The sequence below is a fragment of the Pteronotus mesoamericanus genome, unplaced genomic scaffold, assembly GCF_021234165.1.
Source record: "Pteronotus mesoamericanus isolate MK-2021 breed Mesoamerican mustached bat unplaced genomic scaffold, CSHL_Meso_final contig_256, whole genome shotgun sequence".
Taxonomy (NCBI): Eukaryota; Metazoa; Chordata; class Mammalia; order Chiroptera; family Mormoopidae; genus Pteronotus; species Pteronotus mesoamericanus.
Window position 1 is genome coordinate 4,773,171 of NW_026555108.1, and position 17,301 is coordinate 4,790,471.

The following is a 17,301-nucleotide window of genomic DNA, read 5'->3' on the forward strand; positions in this document are numbered from 1 at the left end:
TGATATGTATTTGGGGTACAAAATTGAACTACGGCAATAAACAGAGTTTCTAAAAGGTGGAGTTGGTATGTTTTGGACCTAAGGAAATAAGTATGTGAGCACTAGAAGTGGGAAGACTTGTTAGGCAAAAGGGAGATACCATGTCAGGAAGCATGGAGTTGGAAAAGGAATGAGATATAGCTAGAAGGTTAGCTTGAATAATAGGGGACAGAGAGGAATTATTAGTAGATAGGGGATATGACACAGGCTTGAGTAGATAGGTGGAAAGTTTCAAAATGAAAGTAAACAATCTGAATTTGATTCAGAGAACATGACTACTAGCAGGAGACGAAGGCAGGAAATGCTCTAAAAATCAATTGGGAGAGAAACAGAGCTGAAATCACATTTGGGGATGAATGCTAGGGATGACAAACTTCTCTCTGCTTGTGAAAAAAGAAACGAAGGTAGACTGCTGTGACCAATGTTAAAAGCATGAGGCTTAACTCATACATGAAGTCTGAGTCAGTGTGCTCAATGTAATTAGAGAATTTAACAGAGGATAGAGGTGAGATAAAGGACTGAAAATGGCCAAGGAGATATTTACCTGTATTCAGGCCAGTCAGAAGTCTATCAGTTTCCATTTTTCTAGAAAATAAAGAAAAGAGTGTTTTCTTACTGTTCCAAGGCTTTACTATAGAAAAGTACCACAATGAGACCCTATTGGTGCCTGAGAGCTGTGCAAAAATGCAAAATTGTAAAGTTTGTTGTTCAAGCCTCTAACATGTCATTTCAACACTATTTTTGCCCACTACAGGACCCTGTTCCTCATCCCCAGTGCCCTCATGTTTTTTTCTCTTTTCCCCTTCTACACGTACTTTCAGCAAAGAATTTCATTGACTGATAAGGTTTTATATCACAGGGCCATAGAATGTAATAGTAGATTGTGATCTCTGTGGTTTTCAAGTTTTGTTTTGTTTTTTTGAAGAGGGGTAGTGATCTCTGTGGTTTTCAAGTTTTGTTTGCTTTTTTTTTTGAAGAGAGGAAATTAAAACTCTTGTTTCAAGTAAAATTTTATAAAAGTCTAATAGGCAAGAAAAGATAAAAGCTTAGATGGCTCTGGTTTAACTAGTGGTGGATGGAGGCCTAAATCCTCACCTTCCTCAAAGTCCCTGAGTCAGTGCCACAGAATTCCCAGGGTTCTCAGGAATCTAGTTTAAAAACCACTTATCCTGTCCAGAGAAAATTGATCTGGAAGTGGGGGATGATGTGTCCAAGGTCATAAAAATAATGACAATGTCAAGACTAGTACCCAGGTCTCTTGATCCTTAGTCAAGCTTCTTCAAGGAGTATATGATTTTTAACAGAGGAGAACATTCTGTTTTACTTAAACAAAAGAATGAATATGGAAATATTGGCAAACTCAACTAAGAAAGGTTAGAGGAAGCGGGGTAGAGCATACTATTTCTAAAACTGGCTTCATCAGGAGGTCTAGTATTATATAATAAATATTGTGCTTCAAGAGCAGTAGCAGCTTTCTCAGAGATAAAGATTAGAATTTTGCTTTATATAACTTCTTATAGTAAATTTTATTACTTTGAATTTCAGCTGAGCTAGTTACTTTCTTTCCTATTTAATTCAGTGACTACATAAAATAATCTAGCAAGGGTCCATTAATGCAAATAAATAATGCAAATAAGTATGAGGATATTAAAAGGGGATGAGTGGGTTTTTTAAGAGACAACGTGCTTTTAAAATTTTAGCACACAAAGTTGTTAATACTTAGGTAGATACTGCTAATTAAAAAAACAGGATTTTTAGAAGAGAAATAAACTTTAGAATTATCCAGTCCAGCTTTTCTTTACTTAACAGATGAAGAAAATACAGCTAAGAGAAGTTAAATAAGTTGTTATTACCTACGGTAAGCCAGAATTTGTAAAGTAGCTGAAACTAAAATTCAATTCTCTGTCTCTTCCCATTGAACGAGGCTTTAAAAAAAAGTTAGTATAATCAATTTGTTAAATCAGGTCCTGACCACTACCTGAAATCATTGCTAGCAAATGTTCTTTATTACTATATTTATTTGAAAACAATAAGGGTATAAAGTCTTCTGTAATTTAAGTTTATCATTAATTCAAACAGGATCCCTTTCCTTTTCCCCATCTCCAAATTGGTTTCAATCAGTGGGACTTGACTGTATGTCACAATTACATGGGCTATGAAGCACCTTGTAAGTCTAGTGATAAAGATCTTCTTTTAAAGAACTTACATTCAGTCGTTTAAATAAATCAATGTGTCAGGTAATACGTGAGGTTCCAGGTAAACACAAATATTCCTAGCCTTCAAGGAGCTCTTACAATCTAGTGGCTATCAAGGTTTAGTCTCTCAGTTTCCTTTTTTATTTTTTAACTTTTAAAATTGAACTTATTGGGTGACATTGGTTAATACAATTATATAGGTTTCGTGTTTACTATACTATAACACCTCATCTGTATATTGTATTGCATGTTTACCACCCCAAGTCGAGTTTCCTTCCATCACTACTTATCCCTACTTTATCCTCTTCTACCTCTCTCACCTCACTTTACCTCTGTTAATCACTATACTGCTGCTTGTGTCTATGAGAGTTTGTTTTTTTTTTTTGCTTATCCCTTCACCTTTTCATCCAGGCCCCAACTCCCTTCCCCTCACAGCTGTCAGTCTGTTCTCCATATCTATGAGTCTGTTTCTATTTTGTTAGTTTACTTTGTTCATTTAACTTTTTATTGCATAAAATCTCAAAGATACTTATATGTTAACATATATGTGAATCTCCATGTACCCATCAGTCATCTTCAATACTTATTAACTCATCATCAATCTTACCTCAGTGACACCCTCTACCCACTTTATTATTTTGAAGGAAAGTCAAGACATCACATCATTTCATCCATAAATATTTTAGGATATGTCTCTAGCAGCCAAGGACTCTTTTTAAGAAACATAACCACATTACCATTATATGCCTAAAAATTAATGATTTCTTAATATCATCAAATATTTAGTCATTATTCAAATTTCCAATTATCTCAATATCTTTTTTTTGTTGTTGATTGAGTTGCCTTCACAGAGCCTGTAAAGAGGCAAAACTTAAGATACATGCTCAGGTAAAATTCATATTATGAAATCCAATATTATCAATCCAATTATTATCTCAGTCACAGGCATTTCCAAAAAATTCAGCTGAAAAAATATGTCTCCAGGTACAAATGTATAAAGCCAAAGTGAAGAAGAGATACACAAAAAGCAGAGTTTTGTCTGAAAATGCAGAGATGGTAATAGTTCCCTGAAAGGTGTTCCCAATCAAGGCCTTGAATCGAGCTGTCTTTCAAATCATTAGGACATAGTAAATTTTGTGAATGGAAAATATAGGTGACCCAATTCTTCCACAAACTGTTAACTTCTTGATAACGTATGCCATAGAAACTATGAACAGAGAGGTATTTGAATACTCAGCTGAGCTGATACAGAATCAGGATCAGAATCAACAAGCCAACAAGGTTATATGTTTCTGTGGGAAAGTAAGGGATATATGGAAATTTAAGTCTCCTCTTAAGAAAGAAGGAAACAGATGCAATATCATAATGAAATCATAGCTACCATTGTTGAGGGCTTAGTAAGTGCCTGGTCATTTTCTTCTAAGTGTTTTACACATCTTTACTCTTCCAGTCATGACAGCAACCCCACAAAGTAGGTACTATTACTATTCCCTTTGTACAGATGGTGAAACACAAGCCCAGGTCACACATCTAATAAGTGGAAGAGCCAGGATATAAAGCCAGAAGGCTAGCCCCAGAGCCTATACTGATCTTACCCACTGTTCTACCCCTCTCTCAATATAAAGTTTATATTGAAAGCTACTACTATGATTTTTCTAATGATGAATACATCATTTCTGCTGAAATAACTTACTTGTTTTCAGATTCCTGCATTTGAGAAACTTTTGGAACAAGAAGACGACACAAGCACCTGCATGATAAAGTAATATGAAGTGATACTTAGGAAGAAACATGTGAAAGAATACATACCAAATTATTAACCTTGATTACCCCAGGAGGCAGAAAGGAGATTAATTATATTTTACTTATGGATGTTTGTATTGTTTTTAATGGTTGTGATGAAAACATACCACTTTGTAATTTTGGAAGAGTAAATTAAATAAAATAATTTAAAAACAAAAGTGATATTTATGACAAGTTCTTAAATAGTTCCACAGTATATATCATTGCCCCAGATCACCTGCTAGAACATCAAGTATGGTATACAAACAAGTCTTTATATTTTTTTCTTCCCATATAGGAACCTGGACTGGCATTTGGGTTCCACGTAAACTAGGATGGCTATTCTTTGAAGGGATCTGGCAACATAATAACAAACCAACAAAATAAGGTCAGTTTGTAAAGTTTCAAACCCTAAAAATCTTTTTTCAAAAGATTTTATTTTTAGAGTGAAGGGAAGGGAGGGAGAAAGAGAGGGAGAGAAACAGCAATGTGTGATAAATACTGATTGGTTGCTTCTTGCACACTCCCAGCTGGGGACCTGGTGCACAACCCAGGCATGTGCCCTGACCAGGAATTGAACCGGCGACCTTTTGGTTTGCAGGCGGGCACTCAGTCCACTGAGTCACACCAGCCAGGGCCAAACTCTAAAAATCTTTAAAAAAATACCATCTATCCTGAATGATTTTAGATATTTATCTGACTGAAGGCATGCAAATATCTCAAGACTCCTTCTGATACTTTTATTTGTGACTCCATTTCCCTTTGGCAGTGTGGCCTCAAATAGAGTTGACCAACAGGAGCCCTCTGGTTTCCAGTTTCCCCCACTGGCATAGTCTCAGTCACATCACGAGGCATTATCATGTCCTAACCTCACTTTCCTCTGCCTGACTATTGTATAAGTTTCCTTTTGATAAACCATTTTCAGTCATAAAGAGAAAAGGGGGAAAATCAGGTTCAGCTGTTATCTTTCTTTAAATCCTCACCAAAGGACATCTTTTCATTGCTTTTAGAGAAAGAGAAAGGGAGGAAAGGGGGGGGAGGAGACAGAGAGAGAAACATGCCTAGGTTGAACCTCAAACCTTGGTATGTTCCCTGACCAGGAATTGAACCCACAACCTTATGGTGTATGAGACAAAGCTCCAACCAACTAAGCCACATCAGCCAGGGCTCTTCTTTTTTAAATTAAGCATCCCTATCAAATTTCCAATGGAATTTTTAACAGGAATATAAAACAAACCCTAAAATTCCTATGGAACTACAAAAGACCCCAAATAGCCAAACCAATCTTGAGAAACAGCAAAGCTGAAGGGATCACACATCCTGACTTAAAGTTATACTATAAGCTATAGTAATCAAAACAGCACAATACTGGCATAAAAAAGTCATATAGACCAATGTAATAAAATAGAGTCCAGAAATAAGTCCATGTATATACAATCAACTAATATTAGACAAGGTAGCCAAGAACAGTCAATAGATGACAGCTTTTTCAATAAATGGTGTTGGGGAAACTGAGTATTCATATGCAAAAAAAGTTGAAACCGGACCTCATATCTTGTATTACTCACAAAGAAATTAACTTGAAACAGATTAAAGACTTAAATATCAGACCTAGAACCACAAAACTCCTAGAAGAAAACACAGGGAAAGGGCTCCTTGACAATGATTTTTTTTGGATATGACCCCCAAAGCATAAACAACAAATGCAAAAACAAGTAAGTGGGACTACATCAAACTAAAAAGCTTCTGTACAGAAAAGAAAAAAAATCAACAAAATGAAAATGCTACCTACAGAATGGGAGATAATATTTGCAAACCATGTATCTGATAAGGGGTTAATATCCAAAATATAGTAGAAACTCATATGCCTTGACTGGTGTGGTTCAGTGGGTTAGGTGTCATCCCACAAACCAAAAGGTCGCTGGTTCAGTTCCTGGTCAGGGAATGTGCCTGGGTCCGGGCTGTGCAAGAGGCAACTGATTGATTGATGTTTCTCTCACACATCAATGTTTCTTTCCCTCTCTCCCCCTCTCTCTAAAAATAAATAAATAAAATCTTTGAAAAAAAGAAACTCATATGACTCAATAGCAAAACAAACAAACAAACAAACAAACAAACAAAACCCCTAACCAATCTGATTTTAAAATGGGCAAAGGGTCTGAATAGACATTTTTCCAAAGACATATAGATGGACAACTGGTACATGAAAAGATGCTCTACATCACTAGTCATCAGGGAAGTACAAATCAAAACCACAGTGAGATATCATCTCACACCTGTTAGAATTGTTATCATAAAAAGATAAGAGAGAAGTGTTTATGAGGATGCGGAGAAAAGAGAACTCTTGTGCACTGTTAGTGGGATTATAAATTTGTACAGGCACTATGGGAAACAGTAAGGTTTCTCAAAAATTAAAAATATAACTACCATGTGAGCCAGGAATCCCACACCTGGGTATATATCCAAAGGAAAGTAAATCATGACCTTGAAGAGATAGCCGCACTGCCATGTTCACTGCAGCATTATTCACAATAGTCAAGATATGAAACCCAACAATCTAAGTGTCTGGATGAATGGATAAAGAAATATGGTATGCACACACACAGGAAATCCTTTCCTATCTATAGGGTGTGAATTACTTACTTTACAGCTGTCAGGACTTGTTCTGGGTCTTCTGAGCATAGAGCTAAATATTCCAAAGCTTTTTCTCCCGCAACTTGTTGTCCATTCTAAAAAGGACAAGATACAATATGTTAAATGACATCTCAAACTGCTGGTTACAAAATTTTATCTATATTCCTGTCCATTAAGGACAAGAAAAAAAATAAATTTGTTCATTTTGTATTCTTAAAAGAGATACTGCAAGATGACCGAACAAAGATACAGTTCATTGACAAAAACAGAACAGGTTCACATTAGCGTCAGAAACCCACTCTTCCCTATCCAGAAACATTAGTAGCCTTGCCAACCTTGCTGTACTTGGTACCTTACCTTAGGGTCTTTCTACTGGCTTTTACCTCTGCCTAGAATACTCTGCCTTCACTGCCCATCACGGTACATTTGTGGGGCTAACTCCCTTACCAATTTCAAGTCTTTATACAAATGTCATCTTCTCAATGAGACCTACCCTGGCTACCCTATTTAAAATAACTCACACCAATCCAGCGCACTCTCACTCCTGATCCTTTTTATTCTGCTCTATTTTTTCTATATGACCCATCAACTTCTTATATATTATACAAATTTGCTTATTTTCTGACTGTTTATTATCTTCTTCTGCTTGAATGTAAGCTCCAAGAAAGCATATCATTGTTTCATTTACTTAGTTATCCCAAGACACTAAAACAGTACCTGGCACATACTAGATAATAAATAATAAAATAAATATTTGCTGAATAAATGACATTCTCACTAGTATTTCAAATGTCATTTATAAAGCAGCTGTAGTAAGTAAAAACTGGATACCACACTTGTTCTTTTGTAGGTATATACTCAATTTCTTGGGTTTGGTCACCCATCCTCTAATTCAAACTACTTTTAGGGTTTTTTCCTCCTCATTAAAACCATTTTTCTTTTCAGAAGTACAGTTCCATAATTCTTCTGCTTTCCATATTGAATATAAATTTATAAACCTTCCTTTAAAAAGGTATTTGCCTTCGGCTTCCCCACTACCACATTTCTCTCATTTCCTCCTCTTCACCGTCCTACACAAACACATCCTGTATCTGCATCTGCCAAATATTTTTCCTCCTCCAAGAGTTCTATTACCCTATTTATTAACATTAATACATAGATCATTCAAACTGTACTTAGTAACTACTTTGGGCAAGGTGCTAGAAATATGGTCCTCAAAGATATCACAAGTCAATTTGGATAGACAAGTCATGCATTAGCAATATAAGGCCGTAACTAGCATATATGTTACAAATTACTGAAATTCTGAATAGGAAGAAAGGATGAAGATGGAATTCATTTGGGAAGTCTCCACAGTGGAGGGAAACCTTAGATTGGGCTTTGAAAGGGTAGCATTTGAATAAGCAAGAACATTTTTAAAAAGATGGGATGGTATAAACAAGACATGGAAAAAGGAGTATGATTGGCCTGTTTGAGAGACACTATGTTCAGCTCAAGTGATAGAAGGCTTATGTCTCCACCATTCTAGATCTTGTGGCTAAGGTAATGGTAGCTTATATTACTGTGCTGTATAGATGTAGATGTGAACAAAACCAACCCCATCTTTGTGTCCCAATTCCATTTCACTTTTAAATTTCATGCTGTGACCTTTGACCAACCTCATTGTCCTTAGAAAGCATATCAAAGCCTTCTAATTGATGGTTATCTGCATTCCTTAAAACATAGCCATACACCCAGAATGGCATCAATTGAGATAAATATCAAAGTGGCAACAGTATCAATTATAAACAATCATCTATCACAAGACCACCAGGAGGTAATGACCCCTGGCACTACTGCATTCTTTGTCCCTTTGTTCTGTCAGTCATTAGCACCAAAGTTATACTATAAAACTATAACAGGGGTCTGGTAGTGAAGAATAATCTGTGCATAATAGCTGAGTCATCTGTTCCACTCTCACCAGATCTTCCCATGAGTAAATTGCTTTATAATAAATTCTATTATATTCTATGGAGTTGCCTGCTTCATTTTTTGGTCTTAAGAAACTTTCTCCTTCACCCCACGATTGCACATATGATGATGACACAGGGTAGTAACATAAGATAAAGTAGAAGAGATAGCTGCTGTGGCCAGGTTGTACATACGTTAATTAGAACAGAAATACTATATTTGTAGACCAAGCTTCAAATCACATTTTTGGCTACCTTCTCAGTTAATTTCCACAATTCTGTAGGAAGGTATTACCTTTATTTTAGAAATGATGAAATTAAGAATTTAGTTTATCACCAAGTCTAAAACCTCCACAGCTGCTATGATGCTTTTCCTAATCTTATATGTTTCTAAGTATATTTCTAATTTTATAAGTAAAAAACAGAGTGCAAATACTTATAACTTCTAAAGTAAAATCGCGTTGTGGTCAAGAATTGAAAAGGTCCATGGGGATTTAAACTGGTTTTATTTTTTCAAGTTGGTGAGAAAGATAAATTTCTTAATAGATAACTACTGTATTTGTGTGGCATCGCATTTTAAATTTGGTGTTTCTTTTTAAAATTAATGTTTTGTTATATTTATTTTTCTGTAGTTTTAAACACAAATCTGTTACATCACTTTGTTTCATTTATAGTATAAAGAAATGAAGAGAAATAAAACAATTTTGCAGCCAAGTTTGGTGTGAAAATATGAGGCCAAATAGTAAAGGAAGTAAGGGCAGGTCTCTCTTGTGCTTAAATTGTCTTTCAAAATGAAAAAGAGGTAAAAATTTCATAAATAGATACATAATAGTTACCTCTAGAGCAAATTGGGCAGCTAAGCCTAAAAGCTTGCCATGTGAACCAGAATCTGTAAATATGTCATTCTTTCCTAGGTCTTCAGCCATTAATGAATCCTTGAAAGCAGTAATTGCTTCCAGAGCTGAAAAACAAGGCAACAATTCAAAATATGAGATACTTTTATGAAAGATAATAGCTATCAATGGTTAATTATATTACAACGACTTTGGAATGCATTTTATGAGCACTAATATCTTTAAAATATTAGTTAATTTTCATAGTCATCTAAATTGCTAAACTTCTAAGGAGGACTTAAATGTCAGAAAAGTGTCCAACTGAACAATTCACCTCTGTGAACTTACCATACGGATATACATGCAAAAGCAAACAAAAACAAGTATGTTCATCCAGCAATATTTACAAGAGTAAAATTTGGAAGCAACCTAAATTCTACCAACAATGGATAGGCTAAATACATTTTGGTATATCTATAAAATGAAATACAATACAGAATGAAATAGAATAAATAAATGATAGTATTATATTCCGTTATGTCTTAAAGGTAGACTGTAAGTTAAATATATGTAGTAAAGACAGCATGGATGGACCTGGAGACTTATGCTAAGTGAAATAAGCCAGTCAGAGAAAGACAAATGCCAGATGATCTCACTTATATGTAGAATCTAATGAACAAAATAAACTAACGAACAAAATAGAAATAGAGGCATAGATACATGGAACATAATGACAGCTGTCAAACGGGTGGAGGAGGTAGGGAGTACATGAAAGAAGGTGAAGGAATTAGCCAAAGGATATATATGTATGACCCACAGACACAGAAAACAGTGTGGTGATGGTCAGAAGGAAGGAGGGGGAAATGGGGACATCTGTAATAGTGCAAACAACAAAAATAAAGGTAAATAAAAAATAAAACAAGACAAAGAATTATAGCTAATAAGCCAAAATAAGGTAAATACAACCATAAAATTCAATTAATCCACAAGAAAGCAGAAAAAAGTAAAATGGCATCAAAGAATAGATGGGACAAATAGACAAATCACAGGATGTTAAATTTAAACCTGACCACATCAATAATCACGTTAAATATAATGGTCTAGATGACCCAATTAAAAGGCAGAGATAGTCAGGATTAAAGAAAGCAACTTTCAACTATGTGGTACCTACAAGAAACATACTTTGTTTTTGTTTGCCTATTTTTTAATGTATTTTTTCCATTACCATTTATCCCCCTTATACCCTCTTCCACCTCCACCATCCCCTCTTGTCACAATCACCACACTGTTGTCCATTGTCATGAGTTCTTTTTCTTTTCGGCTTGATCTTGCCACCCCCAACTGCCCCTGCCCCGAGCTGCCAGCCTGCTCTCTATGAATCTGTCTCTACTTTGCTTGTTAGTTCAATTTGTTCATTAGATTCCACATATGAGTGAAATCATATGGTATTTGTCTTTCTCTGATTGGTTTATTTCACTTAGCATAATACTCTCCAGATCCATCCATGATGTCACAAAGTGTATTATCTTCTTTTTTTTAACGGCTGAGTAGTATTCCATTGTGTAAATGTACCACAGCTGTTTTACCCACTCATCTACCGATGGACAAAAAAACACACTTTAAATCTAAAGAGAAAATTGGTTAAAAGAAAAAGCATGGGACAAAAAAATACTATGGTAAAGGTAATCAAAAGATAGCTAGAGGGTTATATTAATATCATACAAAATAAATTTTAGAACAAACAATATTACCAGTGATATAAGGTCACTTCATGATGATAAAAAGAATCAATTCATTATGAGGGCATAACAATCTTAAATATTTACATACTTGATAACAAAATTTCTAAATATGAGAAGCAAAAACTGATTGAATTGCAAGGAGAAATGAACAAATCCACAATGATAGTCAAAGTTTTCAAAACCCTCCCTCAATAAATACACAGAAAATCAGCAAGGATATGGTACATTTAACAATATTAATCAACTTGACCATCACTAGCAATCAGAGAGATGCAAATTGAAACCACAATGAGGTATCACCTCACACTTGTCAGAATGGCCATCATTCAACAAACAACAAGCGCTGGCAAGGATGCGGAGAAAGGGAACCCTAGTGCCCTGTTGGTGGGAATGCAGACTGGCGAAGCCGCTGTGGAAAACAGTACGGAATTTCCTCAAAAAACTAAAAATGGAATTGCCTTTGGACCCAGTGATTCTGCAGCTGGGAATATACCTTAAGAATCCTGAGTCTAAAAAAAAAGAGAATATATTATGAGCAAGTGGAATTTATCCCAAGAATGCAGTGTTGGTTTAACAGTTCAAAATCAATGTAACTGATCACATTAACAAACTTAAAAAATTGGTTACTTCAGTAGATGCAGAAAAAACATATGACTAAATTCAACATCCATTCCCAGACCAAGAAAACAAAACAAAACAACTCCCAGGAAACTGGAAATAGATGGGAACTTCCTCAACCTGACAAAAGGTATCTGTGAAAAGCCTACCCCTAACATTACACTTCATATTTGGAGACTAAATAAATACCTTCCCTCTAAAATCAGGAAAAAGCCAAGGATGTCTGCTCTCACCAATTTTACGCAACACTGAACAGGAGATACTAACAAATATAACAAAACCAAAACAAAAAAATTGTACCCAGATTGGACAAGAGCAAGTAAAATTGTCTTCATATACAGACAACATGATCATCTAACTAGGAAAATCTGATAGAACATACAAGAAAGTTACTGGAACTAATCAGTGAATTTACCAAGTTTGTAAGATATAAGGTCAATATATAAAAATCATTTGTATTTTTACATACTAGCAATGAGCAATCAGAAACTTAAGGTTTTTTTATAATGCTATTTCAAATAGTATAAAATATTGTATTCTTAGGAAGAAATCTGACAAAAGATGCACAAGACCTATACACTGAAAGAAGAGATCTCTGTGAGATATTAAAGACTCAAATAAATGGAGGTTTACAACTTGTTCATGGATTGAAAGATGACAATCCTCTCTAAACCAATATATAGGTTCAATGTGATCCCATTCAATATTCACTTTTGTAGAAAATGAAAAACTAATTATAAAATTCATAGAGATACACAAAAGACTTAGTATAGCCAAAGTAATTTGAAAGACAAGAACAAAGTTGAAGGACTAACACTGCATGATTTCAAATTTATTATATAGCTATAATAATCAATACAGTGGGGGAATGATGTAAAGATACATGAATAGATTAATAGAACAGAATGAAGGGTCCAGAAAGAGACCCATACACATTTATGACAAGTGATTTTTCAATAAAGGTGCAAATTCAATTCTGTTCAGAAAGGATAGTTTTAAAATGAATGATGCTGGAATGATTGGATAGATATGTGTAAAAGAATGAACTTCAATCCATACCTTAAATCAAATGCAAAAATTAAATGCAAAATGATTCAGAGCTAACCCTACCCTTGAACCTAAAAGGACAGATAAAGGACTTCCCAGACAAGAAAGAGCTAAAGGAATTCATCACCACCAAACCAGTATTATATGAAATGTAATGCAAATAGATTAAATGCACTAGTCAAAAAATATATGGGTGGCTGAATGGATAACAAAACAAGATCCTTACATGTGCTGTCTATATGAGACTCACTTCAGATGGAAAGACGTACACAGACTGAAAGCAGAGGGATGGAAAAAGATATTTGATGGAAACAAAACAAAACAAAAAGCTGGGTAGCAATACTTAGACCAGACAAAATAGACTTTAAAAGAAAGGCTATAAAAGGAGACAAAGGATCTGACAATTCCACTTTTGAGTATTTATCAAAAAAAAAATCCAAAAATGCTAAACTGAAAAGACATATACATCTACATTGTCATGGCAACATTACCTACATTAGCCAAGATACAAAAGCAACCTAAGTATCCATCAATATGTGAATTAATAAAGAAAGGGTGCATATATACAATGGAATATGACTCAGCCATAAACAAGAATGAAGTATTGCCACCTGCAATACCTAGAGGGGATTTTGCTAAGTTAAATAAATCAGACAAGGACAAATACCTCAATTTAACTTACATGTGGAATCTAAACAAAATAAACAAGCAAGCATAACAGAAATAGACTCATAGATTCAAGAACATTTTGATGGTTGCCAGTTGGGAGGTGGGTTGGGGCAATGGAAGAAAAACGTGACAGGGTTAACAAAACAAACAAATGAGCAAAAACAGAACCAGAGACATGGAAATAAAGAACAAACTGACAGTGACCAGAGGGGAGGGGGACAATGGGGCAAGTCAGGGAACATGTATAAAGGACCCATGTGCATGGACAACTGGGTGGGAATTGACTGTGGGAGCAGGAGGGGGCGGGGCAGGGGAGAGCAATGGGGGAAAAAGTGGGATAACTGTAACTGAACAAGAATAAAAAAAGCACAAATTGGTAGTCACAGAATAGTCATGGAGATATAAAATACAGCATAGAGAATGTACTCAGTAATACTATAATAACTATACATAGTGTCAAATGGGTTCAGGGGTGATTACTTTGTAATTTATATAAATGTTTAATCAAGAGGTTGTGCACCTGAAACTAATATAATATTTTATGTCAACTATAATTGTGAAATAAAAATTATTTAGACAGTAATCCCCCTCCTAGATATTTACTCTAGAGAAGTGAAATCTTATCATCACACATCTATGAACAGATACCTATAGCACTTTTATTCATAATCACCCAAACTGGAAACTATCCAAATGTCTTTCAACTGGTAAATGGATAGCAAAAGAGTGGTACATGCATACTGTGGAATACAACTTAGCAATAAAAAAGAGCAAACTATGCAAACACATAGGGTATAAATGAGTTTCAAATGCAATATGCTAAGTGAGAGAAGCCAGGCTCAAAAAGCTTCATACTGCATGATTCCATTTATATGACATTCTAGAAAAGGCAAAACTGTAGAAATATAAATGAGATCAGTAGTTTCCAGGGCTGGAAGTGATAGGAAGGAGTTTCAACAAAGGGGCTCAAGGTAATATTTTGTTATCTTGATCATACTAGTGGTTACACAACTATATGCACTTGTCAAAACTCATAGAATTATTAATATAAACAAACTTCATAGAGTCATACATTACTAGCGAGGGTAAATTCTATTCTATGTACCTTCAATAAATATGACTTTAAAAATGGTCACAAATAACTGGAAAAAAGTAAAAATATTGAACTGATGCTATGTTTAAAAGCAAAATTATTTTAATAGAATGTTAAAATAAAAGGTTTAATAGGAAATCTATTTTTTTGCAATTTCTTCTGGCAAAAATTTTCAGGTTCTTTTATGTTTCAACATAATACATCAAATAAAGCAAATGCCCAGAAGTGTCTAATGAAAACATCACTGATGGACATGACACCAATACAATATTAACCCTGATAAAGAGTTGACTTCAATTTGCTACTACTTAACTAATACACAGGTATCATTACTATTCTTGACAATTTCTTTTTCAGTGCAGAATAAGTCATCTTCCTTTCTCTTATGGATTGAATAACTGAGTCCATTGTATATAATAGGTATTCATAAATAGTTAACTTAATTGAATTAGTATACATTCTGTTTGGATTCAAGTCTCTCAATTTATCATCTTGTGCCCTTCACAAAGAGCAACCAGACTGGAGCTCACACTGCTGCAGGATATGCTCAGCTACTCTGAGAACTGAACAGGAATAATGTCACAGCATATCCTAATCAAGTCGAGATACATGTGTTTGCAGGCACATCAACTAGGAAACTATGCTTAACTTAATGGAAAAGACAAGAGCACTAATGGGATGAGGTTCATGTGAGTAATTCCAACACTGTCTACTTTGTGGAAACTCCTTTTCAAAGCTTAATCTCTCACCAATCATCTCCCAAAGAGGTGAAAACAGTCCAAAGGTGCCCTGGAGACTTCCTTTCTCTAAAGACAATTTTTAACTGATAGATGTTTACGGTATACTCTCCCCTGCCCCTACAACTTTTTAAACTTAATTTTTGAATAGGGTGGTTCAAATAATATAACGTATAAAAAAGTATATCATGACAAGACTTGCCCCCCTATTTTTGTCCCACATCCGCCTAGATCCTATTCCCTCAATAGGTAGACCCTGTACTTTTATTCTTACATAAGTGTTCATAGTCTCTTTTTGCATGGTTGTATTATCTTTATGTAGAAAAGTGAGAATAGATATATATCTATATAGATATATTATATGATTTATCTATAATATTATAGATAAATAGATATTATATATAATATAATACAGATTATATTATAGATATAGATATAATAGATTATATACATATATATCATTGTCTTACAAACAATGTTTTTTTTTTCCTATTATGGTCAAAGAAGATATTTGTATTCTTTGTGTTAACAGTTAAATGTATCTCATAAATAACATTTATACCTGAGTCACAATTGCCTTCCAAGACTGCAATCTTGAACATATAAAATTGAGTGAAAATACATCCAGGATCAAGTTGTTCAGCTTCTGTCACTGCTCCTTTAGCCTGAAAAAAAAATATTGTGTCTCTTTTACAAAAGCTTTAAGGAAGATCTTACTGTATTTTGCTAATATTGTTAACATAATGACAATGGCTAAGTTTTACTCATAATGAAAATACATGAATCTAAGAGAAGTCTTTAAAGGACTGTTTTCTTAAAATGCTAAAGACATTTGAGTTGAGTTCTGCTTCTGAAAATAGGGTGCATTATACATGTCAGACCAACCCTCCTACTGAAAACAACCAAACATGTTGGGTAAACTTTTTTAATTCTAAAAACAGCTGACAATATATGTAAATTTATTGCCAAGCAAAATCTAAGAAAAAGTGAGTTCTCAGAGAAATAAGCAGAGAATTAAAGTCATTTTTTTTCTTGTGGGCATTAGTAAACGCAGGAAAATTTTAACTTTAATTTTAGTGGCCCTCCCTAGGTCAGGGAAACAGATATCAAAGCTCAAGGAGTTACAATCGTAGGCTAAGTAGGCTAAGAGCAAACCAGAAGTAAACACACTTCACCAACATCCCCACGGGACTGCCAAAAAGTTACTTTGGCTGTGAGACATATGCAGCAAAATAGGGTGGGGAGACCCAATCCCTGAGGTGTAAGACTAATTAATAGACTCTGTATGTATTTACCACCCCAAATGATATTATATGGGAGGCTGAAAGATCTCAAGCTATAAATTTAGTTTACATTGGTCTCAAACATCTGAAGAAGCAAATATAAATCCTCTACAGAGGAAGTCTCCTTTAGGCTTCAAAATATTTCCATTAATATTTTTTTTTCAAGAATCATGATTAGAAAACATTAAAAATAATCAAGCACACTACAAAACAAGGCACCGTAAGTGAGAATCAACAGAAAAAACAAAGAGCAGAAATAGATTCTCAAGATGTAGATGCCAGAGTTATTGAAAACTGGCTATGAAACACCTATGTTTTCAAGTTTGTAGAAATAAAATATATAGAAGTAGGTTGATAATCAATAGTACATATTGATACTGTTACAGTGTTTTTTCCCAACTAGTATCCATTCTGATTTGTTGTCTGTACCATAGCAGTTGTTAAACACTTTCAACATCACAGAAGATTGTAGGAAACAAATTATAAAATGTGACCTTGTTGATCTGAAAAAAGGAACTATTTGAAATGAACAATACAGTAACACGAATGGAAAAATGCCATAAGAGAATAGAAGACAAAAAGAAGAAAAACTTAAAGAAGACATGAAAATTATGTATATTTCACCACAATGAAAACATTTAAAAAGAAACAAAGATAAACAAGTGATCTACAGATTCAGT

The 17,301-nt window shown here is 34.5% G+C and overlaps 1 protein-coding gene across 1 annotated transcript in view; it reads right to left on the bottom strand.

The window, feature by feature from the left end:
• Positions 1-17,301, bottom strand: part of TEX11 (testis expressed 11) — a 156,101-nt gene that overhangs the window by 39,716 nt on the left and 99,084 nt on the right. Inside the window, exons 16-20 of the mRNA XM_054574233.1 lie at positions 15,901-16,003; positions 9,436-9,560; positions 6,660-6,745; positions 3,928-3,984; positions 584-624 (exon numbers count right to left, since the gene is read on the bottom strand). Coding sequence (XP_054430208.1) covers positions 584-624; positions 3,928-3,984; positions 6,660-6,745; positions 9,436-9,560; positions 15,901-16,003 — 412 coding nt within the window. The remainder of the gene's footprint in view (positions 1-583; positions 625-3,927; positions 3,985-6,659; positions 6,746-9,435; positions 9,561-15,900; positions 16,004-17,301) is intronic.